Source organism: Guillardia theta (genome assembly GCF_000315625.1).
Source record: "Guillardia theta CCMP2712 unplaced genomic scaffold GUITHscaffold_34, whole genome shotgun sequence".
Lineage (NCBI taxonomy): Eukaryota > Cryptophyceae > Pyrenomonadales > Geminigeraceae > Guillardia > Guillardia theta.
In genome coordinates this window covers 152,144-163,758 of record NW_005434640.1, presented here as the reverse complement: position 1 = coordinate 163,758, position 11,615 = coordinate 152,144, and the positions used below count along the sequence as shown (strand labels likewise).

The 11,615-nt window shown below is 51.4% G+C and overlaps 5 protein-coding genes across 5 annotated transcripts in view; 2 read left to right on the top strand and 3 right to left on the bottom strand.

The window, feature by feature from the left end:
• GUITHDRAFT_108444 (hypothetical protein) overlaps positions 1-2,778 on the top strand; it is a gene marked incomplete at both ends in the record, with an annotated part of 6,609 nt that extends 3,831 nt beyond the window's left edge. Inside the window, 9 exons of the mRNA XM_005832494.1 lie at positions 280-315; positions 578-639; positions 857-916; positions 1,162-1,228; positions 1,518-1,589; positions 1,873-1,939; positions 2,103-2,170; positions 2,288-2,402; positions 2,639-2,778. Of these exons, the coding sequence (XP_005832551.1) occupies positions 280-315; positions 578-639; positions 857-916; positions 1,162-1,228; positions 1,518-1,589; positions 1,873-1,939; positions 2,103-2,170; positions 2,288-2,402; positions 2,639-2,778 (687 nt within the window). The remainder of the gene's footprint in view (positions 1-279; positions 316-577; positions 640-856; positions 917-1,161; positions 1,229-1,517; positions 1,590-1,872; positions 1,940-2,102; positions 2,171-2,287; positions 2,403-2,638) is intronic.
• Positions 2,779-3,633: 855 nt separating this feature from the next.
• Positions 3,634-4,943, bottom strand: GUITHDRAFT_108443 (hypothetical protein; the record flags this gene model as incomplete). Its single annotated transcript, XM_005832493.1, has 6 exons — positions 3,634-3,702; positions 3,757-3,789; positions 3,841-3,882; positions 3,945-4,028; positions 4,077-4,130; positions 4,326-4,943. 6 exons carry the CDS (start codon positions 4,941-4,943, stop codon positions 3,634-3,636), a joined length of 900 nt encoding a protein of 299 aa, XP_005832550.1.
• A 411-nt stretch (positions 4,944-5,354) lies between these two features.
• Positions 5,355-5,666, top strand: GUITHDRAFT_108442 (hypothetical protein; the record flags this gene model as incomplete). Its single annotated transcript, XM_005832492.1, has 1 exon — positions 5,355-5,666. One exon carries the CDS (start codon positions 5,355-5,357, stop codon positions 5,664-5,666), a length of 312 nt encoding a protein of 103 aa, XP_005832549.1.
• Positions 5,667-7,636: 1,970 nt separating this feature from the next.
• GUITHDRAFT_163194 (hypothetical protein) lies at positions 7,637-9,470 on the bottom strand (the record flags this gene model as incomplete). The annotated part of the gene is made up of 11 exons (XM_005832491.1): positions 7,637-7,806; positions 7,953-8,046; positions 8,173-8,253; positions 8,301-8,390; positions 8,441-8,501; positions 8,552-8,677; positions 8,727-8,816; positions 8,871-8,954; positions 9,001-9,111; positions 9,160-9,232; positions 9,445-9,470. The coding sequence occupies 10 exons, from the start codon at positions 9,465-9,467 to the stop codon at positions 7,970-7,972; spliced, it is 816 nt and encodes a 271-aa protein (XP_005832548.1). The 3' UTR covers positions 7,637-7,806; positions 7,953-7,969.
• Positions 9,471-10,428: 958 nt separating this feature from the next.
• On the bottom strand, positions 10,429-11,421 carry GUITHDRAFT_108440 (hypothetical protein; the record flags this gene model as incomplete). Its single annotated transcript, XM_005832490.1, has 1 exon — positions 10,429-11,421. One exon carries the CDS (start codon positions 11,419-11,421, stop codon positions 10,429-10,431), a length of 993 nt encoding a protein of 330 aa, XP_005832547.1.
• Between the last annotated feature and the right edge of the window lie 194 nt (positions 11,422-11,615).

The following is an 11,615-nucleotide window of genomic DNA, read 5'->3' as shown; positions in this document are numbered from 1 at the left end:
GAGAAGATCGCAGATGATAGAGATGTGCCAGGTAAGCGCAAAGGAGCTCCTCCGGGAGGAAAGCTGACGACACAAAGCACACGTCTGGGACTTCACATCCTGTCTACTCCTGGCCCGCAGACATCTTCTTCAGCTATCCATGCGACCACGTCACTCTCAGACTCCCCGGAGGGGAGGGGGGGGGGGGGGCTCGGTGAGGAGAGGGAGGGAGTAGGTGTTCAATTGTGATGGCAGATCGAAGAAAGGATTCCTACTCCTCCCCCTCCTGAGATCCCGAAGGTCAAGACGCTCTACGATGTTTGGATGGAGAAACAGGTCTGAGGAAAAGATGTGGATATGTGACATGATGCTGTTTGAGTGTGAAGATGTTGGGCAAGGCGTGCGGGAGTTGACTTGTTATGTATGTGATACGATCACATGGTGACTGTCAAGTATGTTTGAGTCGTGGTGATACTCGCGAACTGATGTGTGTGGTGTGAAATTCATCTGGAAGTCTTCAAATGCTTGTGGGAGTATTTCAAATGTTGTCGAGAGGCTTTCAAAGCAAGTCGAATTCTCTTGACCCGTCGATACCTAGGGGAAGAAGCATGCGCAGAAGCTTCATAGGGATCACGACCGACTCGTTCCTATTCATCCCCGGTCCGAGTTGCTTCTACGAGGACGGGGAGGAGGAGGAGGAGGAGCAGGGGAGGAGCAGCAGCAGCAGGGGGAGGGGGAGGGGGAGGGGGAGGGGGAGGAGGATGCTGGCAGGGGTAAGGGAGGGGAGAAGAAGGATTTGAGGGAACAAATGCAGAGGCAAGAGGAGATCGAGGAGGAAGAGGAGGAAGAGGAGGAGGTCTAAAATTCTTGCTTGCAGAGCTCGAAACATTCGGCAGGAAGACAAGACCAACATTGACCTGAGTGGAGCTGTGTTGAGGTGAACATGATGCAAAAATTTCTATCACGATAACTCGGATGATCATTGTGATGGTGGCAAGCATATCTTGAGACATGAAGATAGAATTGCCATGATGACGATGACGCTGACGACTATGATGATGATGATGATGATGATGATGGAGATGATGACGACGACGACGACGACGATGACGATGATGATGATGATTGTGGTGTCTATTGTGGATCATGTATGGGTCGGTAACGGTCGTGGTGACATCGCAGTGGAATTGTCAAGCCCAACGAAGTCCTCAATCACATGTCAGCCTATTATCCCATCGAGATGGGCAAGGTAGACCTTTATCCTCTTTCCTCCATCTCTACTCCTCTCCCAAACTCCTGCTACATCTCCCTCCTCTCTGCGACTCCTCCATCCTCCCTTGTTCCTTGCTCCTCCTCCTCCTCCTCCTCCTCCTCCTTCTCCTTCTCCTCCTCCTCCTCCTCCTTCTCCTCCTCCTTCCCCTTCTCCTCTTCCTCCTCCCACAACTTCGCTCCTCCCTCCAGTCACTCTTGCAATTCTTCTTCTTCCATTCCTCCTGCTCTTCTCCACAGTTTTTCCTCACAAGCTCTCATCCTTTCAGGTCATTGATAAGATCGCGACAACACTTCATCAAGACATCTCAGTCTTCACCATGCAAGAGGCTGTCGCAGAGGTCTGCCATCCTGCCCCCCCTTTCCCCCCTCCTCTGCTCTGCTCTGCTCTCCTCTCCCCCTACCCAATCCTCTTCTCCTCTCCTCTCCTCTCCTCTCCCCCTACCCCAATCCTCCTCTCCTCCCGTCCCCGCTCTTGTTTCGCCCCTGTCCCTCCTTCCTCCCTCTCCGCCGCCCCACCAACCTCCTGATCTCCCCCCTCTCTCGCTCTCTCTCCCTCCTCTCTTCCTCCTGATCTGTGGTCTGCCTGTTGAATCTCACCAACAATTGATGTCTCTCCTCCAGCTGCTGCAGAAGAAGGGGCTAACAGAAGTCAAGTCTGATCTTTTCATGCTCAAGTCTGGAACGACGGGTAAGGGAGGGAGGGGGGAGACAGGGTGGTTGGGAACACGGGTGGAGGAAGAGGGGGACGAGGACGAGGTCGGCAACGAGGAAGAGGTCGGGAACGAGGACGAGGACGAGGACGAGCACGAGCACGAGCACGAGCACGATTGTTGGTCTAACTCCTATTGCAGGCGAGAAGGTGGATGACTGGAGGAAGAGAATGTTTGTGATGAGAGAAAACTTCCTCTGCTTCAACTCGGTGAGATGAAGATGAGCACGAGCTTCGGGAGAGAAGGACACGGGAGAGGAGAAGGAGGAGGAGGGGCGAAGATAGCGGGAAGGAGAGAGGGTTGTTGGATTCTGATTGGGCAAGCAGGAGAAGCAGGAGGGTGTTCTGAAGAGAGTCGCGGATATCAAGGGAGTGACCGACTGTGAGGTCAAGACCATGGGCCCCTTCAGCTTTGGGATCATCCTATACCGCGTCAATGAAGGTCTACCCTGCCACTCCTGCTGCTGCTGCTGCTGCTGCTGCTCTTGCTCTCTCCTCGTCCTCGTCCTCGTCCTCGTCCTCGTCCTCGCTCCTCGTCCTACTTGTATCCTTTTCCTCCGACCACTACTACACCTTTCCTCCTCCCCCTTCCTCCCCCCCCCCTCCCCAGGTCCTTCTCGCCCTTCTCACTTTGCCTTCCACGCTCTCCTTGCTCGACCTCAATTGCTGGTGCCGCAGGAATCGTCGAGTTCGTCATCAAGATCGCAACCGACGACGAGAGCGACTTCCGCATGTGGCTGATGAGCATGGCGACAGTCTCGGAGGCCGTCTCACGGGCGTACCTCAGGGCGTTTCCAGCAGAGGACATACAGATGTAGATTAGCATCCACTGGTGCCGTTAACACAGACTCTTGTGAGATGTCGTAATGGAGTGAGTTCTGCTGATAGTGCTCTGATTGTATAGCGTCTCTTCACTGCCGCACCGACTTGCGACACACAATCATGATCGCGCGTGTACCATGTACCACATCGCTCCTGCGATTCCTGCGCGCCACGGGTCTCAACGAGGAGGAAGAGAAGGAGGGACAGCGGGAGCAGGTACCTATATGCAGCAGGAGGGGATGGACGGGAGTGCTTCCTATCATCACGTGATCTTCAAGGGCACTGTTCCAGGCGATGGGTCAGGAAATCATGACATGGAGAAAGAGAGGAGGAAAACGACGAAGAGAGGAAGGCAAAGTTGTAGAGGATGAGAACGAGAAGGAGGACGACGACGAAAGGAGGCGAGGTTAGTCGAGGAGGAGGCGGACGAGGAAGAGGTCGGCGAGGACGAGGACAAGGTCGAGGACGAGGACGAGGACGAGGACGAGGATAGAAATCGCCAGTGAACTCACCTTCCCAGTCGGTTGCCTCCCCTCCCAAACACCCTTCAGATTTCAAACATCAGCAGCAGCCGAGGGGCTCATCCAGCCTCTTACCTTCCCTGCCCTCTATCCAGCTGCCCCCCCACGATAAAGGTGTCGCTCATGTTGAAATACCTGACACCGTCCTGCTGATCAAGAGCAGCCTCTTTCTCCTCCGCCTCTCCCTCCTCACACCCTCCCTCCTCTGCCACTCCTCCTCTGCCACTCCTCCTCTGCCACTCCCTCTCCTCTGCCCCTCCCTCTGCTCCGTCCCTCTCTCTGCTCCGTCCTTGCCGCTCCTCCGTTCCTCTCCCCTTCCTCCGTCTCTCATCACCTTCTCAGGGTGGGAAACATCCTTGGGATCCAAACCCATCCCAGCCCAGACAGGATGCCACATATCTGTGTTCCCTCATGTCAGAGGACCCAGCGGAGGATGGGTGCAAGAGTCTCTACCTGCAGGTCGAAATCGCTAGCAACGATCTGTCGCTGCGCAACCGACATGTCATGGCGGCATATCAGCGAGGAAACTTCAGGCACCTGCATCCTCTCCAGCTCCCCGTAGCCGTGCGCGAGCGAGAACTGTACCCCAAAGTTGAGCCAGCATGTGAAGGGTCTCAGGACTCCTGCACAGGCATGATCACTTGAGACTTCCTCGCCCTCCTCCTCTTGCCCGGCAGCTCGAACATCAGCCGATAGCGAGAGCTTGCATCGTAGGATGATACTACCTGCAGCAGCTATCTCACCCCTCACCTGACAATATGAGGAGATGCTACCTGCAACGCTGCGCACACACCACCGAAACCGAGGCCACCCAACATGGAGCTCATCTACATATAGAAAGCAGCAGTGAGAAGGAGGGGAGAAGGGGAGGGAGGGGAGGGAGGGGAGGGAGGGAGGGATGGCCCTGTCAATTCCAGACATCAACAAACTTCGACTGCTCACCGATGGAGGTTCCCTATTCAACAACACAGTCTGGGGCAGCGAAACTCAGCAGAGAGACAGAGGGGAGGGCATACTCAAACCTTTCCAACAGCAGAGAAGATCCTCAGCACGTTGGCGGACACACACACCGCCATGGTCTGGGCCAGAAACCTCCAACCTTCTCCCTTCTCAAGCAGAAGGCCTTGCAGGAAGAAGTTGGACATGTCGTTGATCATGTGGAGCAGATCTCGATGCAGGAACGAAGGAGATATCAGCCGGTACATCTCACCATACTCCGTGATCGCTCGATGGTGAAACCCCCATACCCTGTAGGGCAGCGTCTGCCCGTATACATACGCATGCCCAGCGATCAACAGGAGGGTTGCCGGACAAGCCTTGAGCGGATCCCCGATGTGCATGACAGCTGGAGCTGTCTGCACCGTACTCTGAAGCACACTCTGCCATATCCTCGGGTCGTCCATCGCGCTGGCCCGGAAAGGTACAACATGAGGCATGATGGGGATGCCGGCCATGCGCAGGCTCTCCTGAGGCTGCTGTCCTCCTCCCGCTACGCTCTCCCTCAGATCCCTCCATGACTGCTCGATGCTTCTCTGCGTAGATGCAGCCCATCTCTTCACGCCATCTGCTACATCCTCCAGCGGCGCCAGGCCGCTCCTGTACCTGTCGGACGCATTCGTCTCCCCTGGCAACAGCGGCATGGCGAACCCGATGAAGTCCGCCTCAGGGAATAGATTTTTTCTTTTGGGCCTTCAAAGTTTTTTGGCGGGATGGCGAATAGTGCGACAACGAAGGACGCGGATGGCTGGGAGCGAACAGCGGAGGAAGGAGAAGTCGATGAGAGGGATTACTCGAGAGAATGCATGCAAGAGGATACAATGCTGAAAGCAGGTATGAAAGATGCGAAAAGATGCATCGAAGTACTTGAGTATGCGGAGGGAAAGATTTGCAACAAACTCAAAGTACATTGAGCAGAAGCGGAAACTCCTTCAAACAACGGGAATGAAGATCCCAAGGAATGCCTTGAAATGCAATTGTTTCTCATCAGCAACATGAGATCAAAAATCAGGTTGCTCTTGTGAGAAATGTTTTGCTTTTTCTTGTGATAGGAAATGGACTGGTTCAGGACAGCCTTGGTCGAGATCAACAAAAAGAAGATAAAAGATTGCGCCTTTAACGAAGATGTAGAGCAAAGCACTAATTGTCCTCTTGAGCCCTCAGAGCAGTCAAGCTCATTTCTGGACATCGATAAGTTCATGGAAGGGTTGCTGGAAACAATCGAACCTTCACTCGAAGCACTACTCTGCATTCCCGACAATTCGTTGAACACGGAGAAAAGTGTGAACGATGATCAAGTTCAGAACTTGAAACGGTTTGATGCAAGAGACTTCAGCAGATGTATGTCCTTTGGATCTAATCTCTGACCAGGTATGCTCAAGAAATAAATTTTAATCTGCAAAAAGAAAGACATAGATCGAAGGAAAATCTAAAGTTCTTGGAAGCTGCACAAGATGAAATAACTCGACAGTCCACTGAAATTTTGTCTTGTCAAAGAGATTTGACGATGTTAAGGTCCCAGGTCATGAATCAACAATTTGTCCTCAAGATCTCTTGATGGTGCATGTTTGACAGATTGCGCGTATGGCACAAGAATTTGACCTGATACTCGAGAAAAATGAACAAATGCATGGCATTAAAAAGCAGCTGATGAAGCATGAGAAACACCTGAGAAACATCGTATAAAACTGCATTACAGCATTTTTGTGTTTAATTTTGATCGGTGAGTGCAGGTCGAATGCCAATACAGCAAAATCGCCATGCTAATTTCAGAAAACTCAGTACTTCACGAAGAAAAATCGAAGTTGAGCTCTGAAATAGAAGAATACCAGAGGAAAATTTATGATCTGTCTCAGAAGGTTGAGGTGTACACCAAAGATAATGACAGGAATGTTGCGAACATCTCAACATTGCTTGAGGAAAAAGAGGTCCTTGTTTGCTTTTGAACATTGCTCACTAGATTGAAATGAATGCTTAGCACTTGGTGAGTATTCTCCGCGATGTAGAAATAGTCAGCACTGCAGATGCAGCAAGACTGCTCTCAAGATTGGAGGTCATTCCGGAGCAGGATACAATCAAGTAATTCACTTTGTGTGTGTGTGTGTATCTCTGTGTGTATTGTTGTTGTTGAAGTGATTTTTTTCCTTTCCTGGTACTTGAAGAGAAAACAGCAACTCTACGCCTATCATCACATCAGAAGTGAATACATCTCCTTGTGCAAACCAAGAAAAGCAAACTCAAAAGCTAGAATTCGGATTGTCTGATGCAACTGACAACAAGGATAGCGAGGCGGAAGAAACAAAAAGTCTGGACTATAACAAGATGTTAGACGATCAAGATGAAACAATGTTGGTTGATGATCAAATATCTGAACCAAATGAGCTTGCCAAAGGCTCAGATAATCCAGTGGAAAATCATGGAGATATCGCAAAAATTGATTCGTCTGATCTGCAAAATGCATGCTCAGATCTTGTGGAAACATTGCCTGGAACTGGTTGTAACAAAACAACAGATAAGCAAGAATCAACAGTTGATCAGAATCTCGAATTGAATCTCGAATTGAATCTCGAAGCCATTGATAATGCTGAAGAGAAATCTCTTGCGCTAGGAGTAGTGGCGGTTGAGCCGCTACTTACAAATTCTCAGCACGATACTTCGAACGCTGGAGCAAATGACATTGGCGTGCAGGAACCCACTGTAGTTATCAGTGATAACTCACACTCAGCAAAAGAATCTCAGATTGCTGTAGAAAATGATCAAGCTGAAGGCATAGATTCTGGAAAGAAGCGAGAGGATCCAACATCAGGAAATCACTCGCCTCGAAATATGACAACGGTTCCGAGTTCACCGGACACCATTAGAAAAAGGAAAGCTGTCGATATGGAAGATAGCGTTCTCACAGGTCAAAATCTACTACATTGAATCGCTTCTTATGCCCCTATGTGATTTCGATTCCAACAGGCGCAGATGTCAGTAATGAGAAAGAACCAATATTGAAGGTTGGCCAACAAGAATCCTCAAGTCAAAAGCTATTCGTTTGCAAAGATGCTCGTCTAGACGGTGACGAAAAAAAGATGTCTACCAAAACTTTTGAGGTCTTCAACGACAACGGGGCGGTTACTCAAGATGAACCTGTGGTTGATTTTCAGTCCCTGCAGCAAAACGAAGTATCAAGTTGATCTCGAGATGATGTTCTTTTGATGCTGATGGTGCACTCAGATGTTGTTGATAGCTGAGTCGGAGAGGATGCTTCACGATAGTGCAGAGCAGCAAGCAGGGACATAGAGGCAAAACAACCACTCTTGGACGTGTCTAGTGGACAGAAACACGGTGTTTTGAAAATTTGTCTGTATTTTTGCAGAAGACAACATGCGCCGGTTAGAAGCATATCGCTTGTTTTTGATTCGCTGTGGTAAGGAAGCAGGTAGTCCGATGCTTATCTTCGACTCTTGCCTTGTGGTCCAATGGGTCCAGGAGGTCCAGCGATGCCTGGAGGTCCAGCCGGTCCTTCAGGAAATCGAATAGTCAGAAGAAACCACAGCTCAAAAAGATTCTCTTGTCATATCACAGCGAATGACTTCAAAGATCATTGCACAGGCTGTGCTACTCTGACTACTTGCTTGCTTCCCTAATCTCCCCTGACCACAACCAACCAGAAGAATCTTCAGTCTTAGAGGCGGCGACGAGATCGGCCTTGTGGGCCAATGGGGCCGGGGCCTCCAAGAATTCCCGCAGGACCATGGGGTCCTAGGGAGCAAGGACAACACAACACAGAGAAAGAGGGTAGCGTTCAGTTTCGAAAATTCGCATCACTCCGCACAAGCCAGTCTTCCTTCCCTCCCCCATGAGAGATCCAATGGAATGACTCGTTACCTGGAGGTCCCTCGGGTCCCTCGGGTCCCACCAATCCCTCTGGTCCAGGGGGGCCAGGATCTCCGACAGGTCCAGGTTCACCTGTGTCAACGTAAGAGGTAGAGGCACAAAAGAAGCAAGCTCTTCACCTGGTTCCCCTTGTGGTCCTTGTTCTCCAGGCTGGCCATGGGCTCCGTTCACACCATTCTTACCAGGGGTTCCAGCAATACCTCTTGGGCCTTTAAGAAAGTATCAAAAAAACACCTTAGCATATCACACATGACGATACCTTCTGGTCCGACCACACCAGGAACCTTGGAGATTCGGTAATCGATGTCCTCGGTTTGAGACTGCACAAATACAATTAGAGAAATGTGTCATGCAGAACCTTGCCACTTACATCGATGGATCGGAGAACCTCTCTGGCTTGAGCCTTGACATATCGTCGCAGATCAGCCATGCGAGCATTGATTCTGTACGTTCGCTCCTTCGTTCTCTCGAGCGACCTCTTCAACCTTCTTTGTTTCTGCAGCAATCATCAGTCTCCACAACAGGATGCTTCAAGGGATCAGAACCTCTTGCTCCTGCTTCTCCTTCTTCTCCTCTTCAGTCAAGTGCTCCTCCTCCTCCTCCTCCTCGTCTGCAGGCGAGTCGCTCACCGAGTCCTGCGATGGAACATTTACCAGTTGAACTCAAGGAGACGGAGAAGCAAAAGTCACCTGGCTGCCAGGAAACTGCATAACAACGCCGTTCGGGGGGGATTGGGCTCCACCAGAGGGGGCATTCACTGCTCCAGTTACCACCTGAAGGCTACATCACCAAGTCTACTGTTGTAACAGCGACCCCTACATAGCTGGGAAGCTGGGTGAACTTGGCCTGATTCGCAAAGGCCAGTTGTTGAGAGGGAACAGTGTAGTAAGCCTGCTGGTAAAGAGCACTGCTACCTCGGGTATCCGATTCCTGTACATGGAATTAGTTGAATTATTTCCCCGTTCGTTTGTCTCGAACCTGGGTTATCAACAAAACAAAGGCAATTGCGAGGGTTGCCACAAAGATCGATGCACCAACTACCAGGATGCGCCTGTGATCGAAGATGTCATGCGCATGAACAAACTATTTCCCGGAATTCCACACTATGCGTGAGAACCACAAGTCTAGATTGCATAGAAAGGTGATTAACATCAATAGCATGAGTTACTCTTCCCAAAGAAGACATGTTGAGACTCTTGCTCTGCATGTTCCGATCTTATGAACATGCTGCCCTTTCACGTCTCCCCATCACTTCAGCCTTACCGCTGCATGGCGCCGTTCCCCATGAGCCGCCGCGAAGAGACAATTGGTCGTTACGGGCGTTACGTAGAGATGTTACGCCTGTTACAAAGACGTTTCCGACCGTACGCCGGTGACCGGGACTCGGGCCCGGCCCGGGCCGGCCGGCCGGGCGGCCGCCCCGGCGGGCCGGCCTGATCACATGATACCTAGTACGCGGTGCGGGAGTGGACCGTACAGTAAACTTGATACCGTAGTACTAGGCTATGAAATACTGAGGATCGCAGAAATTCAGCTGAGTCCGCTCAAGAAGCACGCCGCGGCCCGGCGGCGGCGGCGGGGCCCGCCCGGGCCCGGGCCGCGCGCTGAGGGGAGGCTGGCGCCGCCGGGCCCGGGGCGCCCCCCGTCGGACCTAAGTGTTTCGACTGAGTCGGAGTTCTCCGATTCCGAATCACTGTCAACACGGTCGGAGCCGCCCTACTGAGCTGACTCACTTGGAGGATCACTGCGGATGATGCGGCGAACCGTGAACACTGTGACTGAGTGCGCAGCCGAGTCACCGTCCGCCGCACAGTGGCACGGTGACGGTGCGGCGGGGCCGGCACGCCGGGCGGACTGGCCGCAGTCGGACGCGGGGTCGCACCGTACGGTCACGGCTTCCGGCGCGCCGACGGGGAGAGGCTCCCGGGCGTCAACAACTTGACTTGACAGCCACGGCCTCCATGTTCAGTGCAGCTGAGCGGGTACGGTAAAGCTTCGAAAGAGAGGATTTACAATGATGAGTCAAGAATAAAAACTAACGATACGGTAATCAGGATACAAGTCATCAAATCTCTAATACTGAACTGTGACCGTAAGTATCGAATTACGGTGGCATCATGCAGTCAAGCCATTCGCAAATCTAGTAAAATTGCCAAGTTCAAAAAAAGGTACACACTGACACCGTCAGTGACATCATACCCTGCCACTGAGAGCATTACCAATGAAACACATCTGAGCTGTTCAGTGTCAAGATTGTCCATGGTTGTCAAGTGGAGAAGATTCAGAGTTTGATGCAGGATTGTGATTGCAATCGTGCAGCAAGTCGTTCTTGCTTCCTTCCAAAAGGCCCATCAAAGCATGCCATTGCGATGTTTGCCGAGGCTGTACCGGGGATAGTAAAGGACCGTTTTGGTTGGAGACACCATCACCATGCTCGCTACATTCGGAGCTGTCAGGAGCAACCGACGCAATACTTTCGACGTCATCATGGAAAGCGTTCATGTCCTCCGGCCCGACAGACAAGAGGCGATAGTTCTGCAGATACGAGATCCCATTCGGCCTCAGGCGATCGCGCGCACGGATGAGCTTGATGCGGCTGAATTGATACGTTGTTGCGAGCAAGAAATCCCTCTTGTCTTCATCCTTTTCTTGTAGCCCGCGTGTTCCGCGAACTGGAACGATGCCAAGCTGGCGGAACAATTCGTAAACTTGTTGCGTAGGCCTTTTTATTGTTTCTCGTCCATTCAAGCGAACCCAGTACGGATTGGAGCTGATGAAATCCTTGACTTTGTGGTTAAATTCCGGTTGTGTTGCGGTCATCACGGTAAATCCAAATACGGAAACCTGAGACTCGTCATTACTTGTGACAAACTGAACAGTCCCCTCGGCGAGCATGTCTTGCAAGAATCTCATCATACTGATGATTCTGGTGCATGATGTCTGTTTGACATGTATCCCAACTTTCCTGTGAACATAATTGACGTAATCTTCCGCATTTGATGCCCCAGGGATGTAGGGGTAAATTGGTCTCTGGCGCTTTGATGCATCCAGGATCTCAATCAGAGGAGGTGCGATGGTGGTACCATTCCCTTCCTCCTTGGCACGGCCATCAGCACTTGAAGACGTTGCTACAGAGAATGGATGAGAAGGGTTGAAGATCGTGCATGAATCGGGGTTGGAAGAGGATGAGACGCGGGCTGGGGCCGCCATGAGCACCTTGTCATAAGCCCGCCCTTGCATGCCGCCCTGAGAATTTCGTTCGTGGGTAGCAAGCTAAGAATAGGGTAGGGGGGTACGATGTAATTGGAAGGATGAGGGGTCCTTGGAAATAGAGGAGTGTAAAAGATGGGTGGGGTGATCTTTGAAGAGGGAAGGGGTAGGTACTTTGTAGTATCAAAACTTGGATTGAAGTAAGGTTGAAGCAAAGGACACCG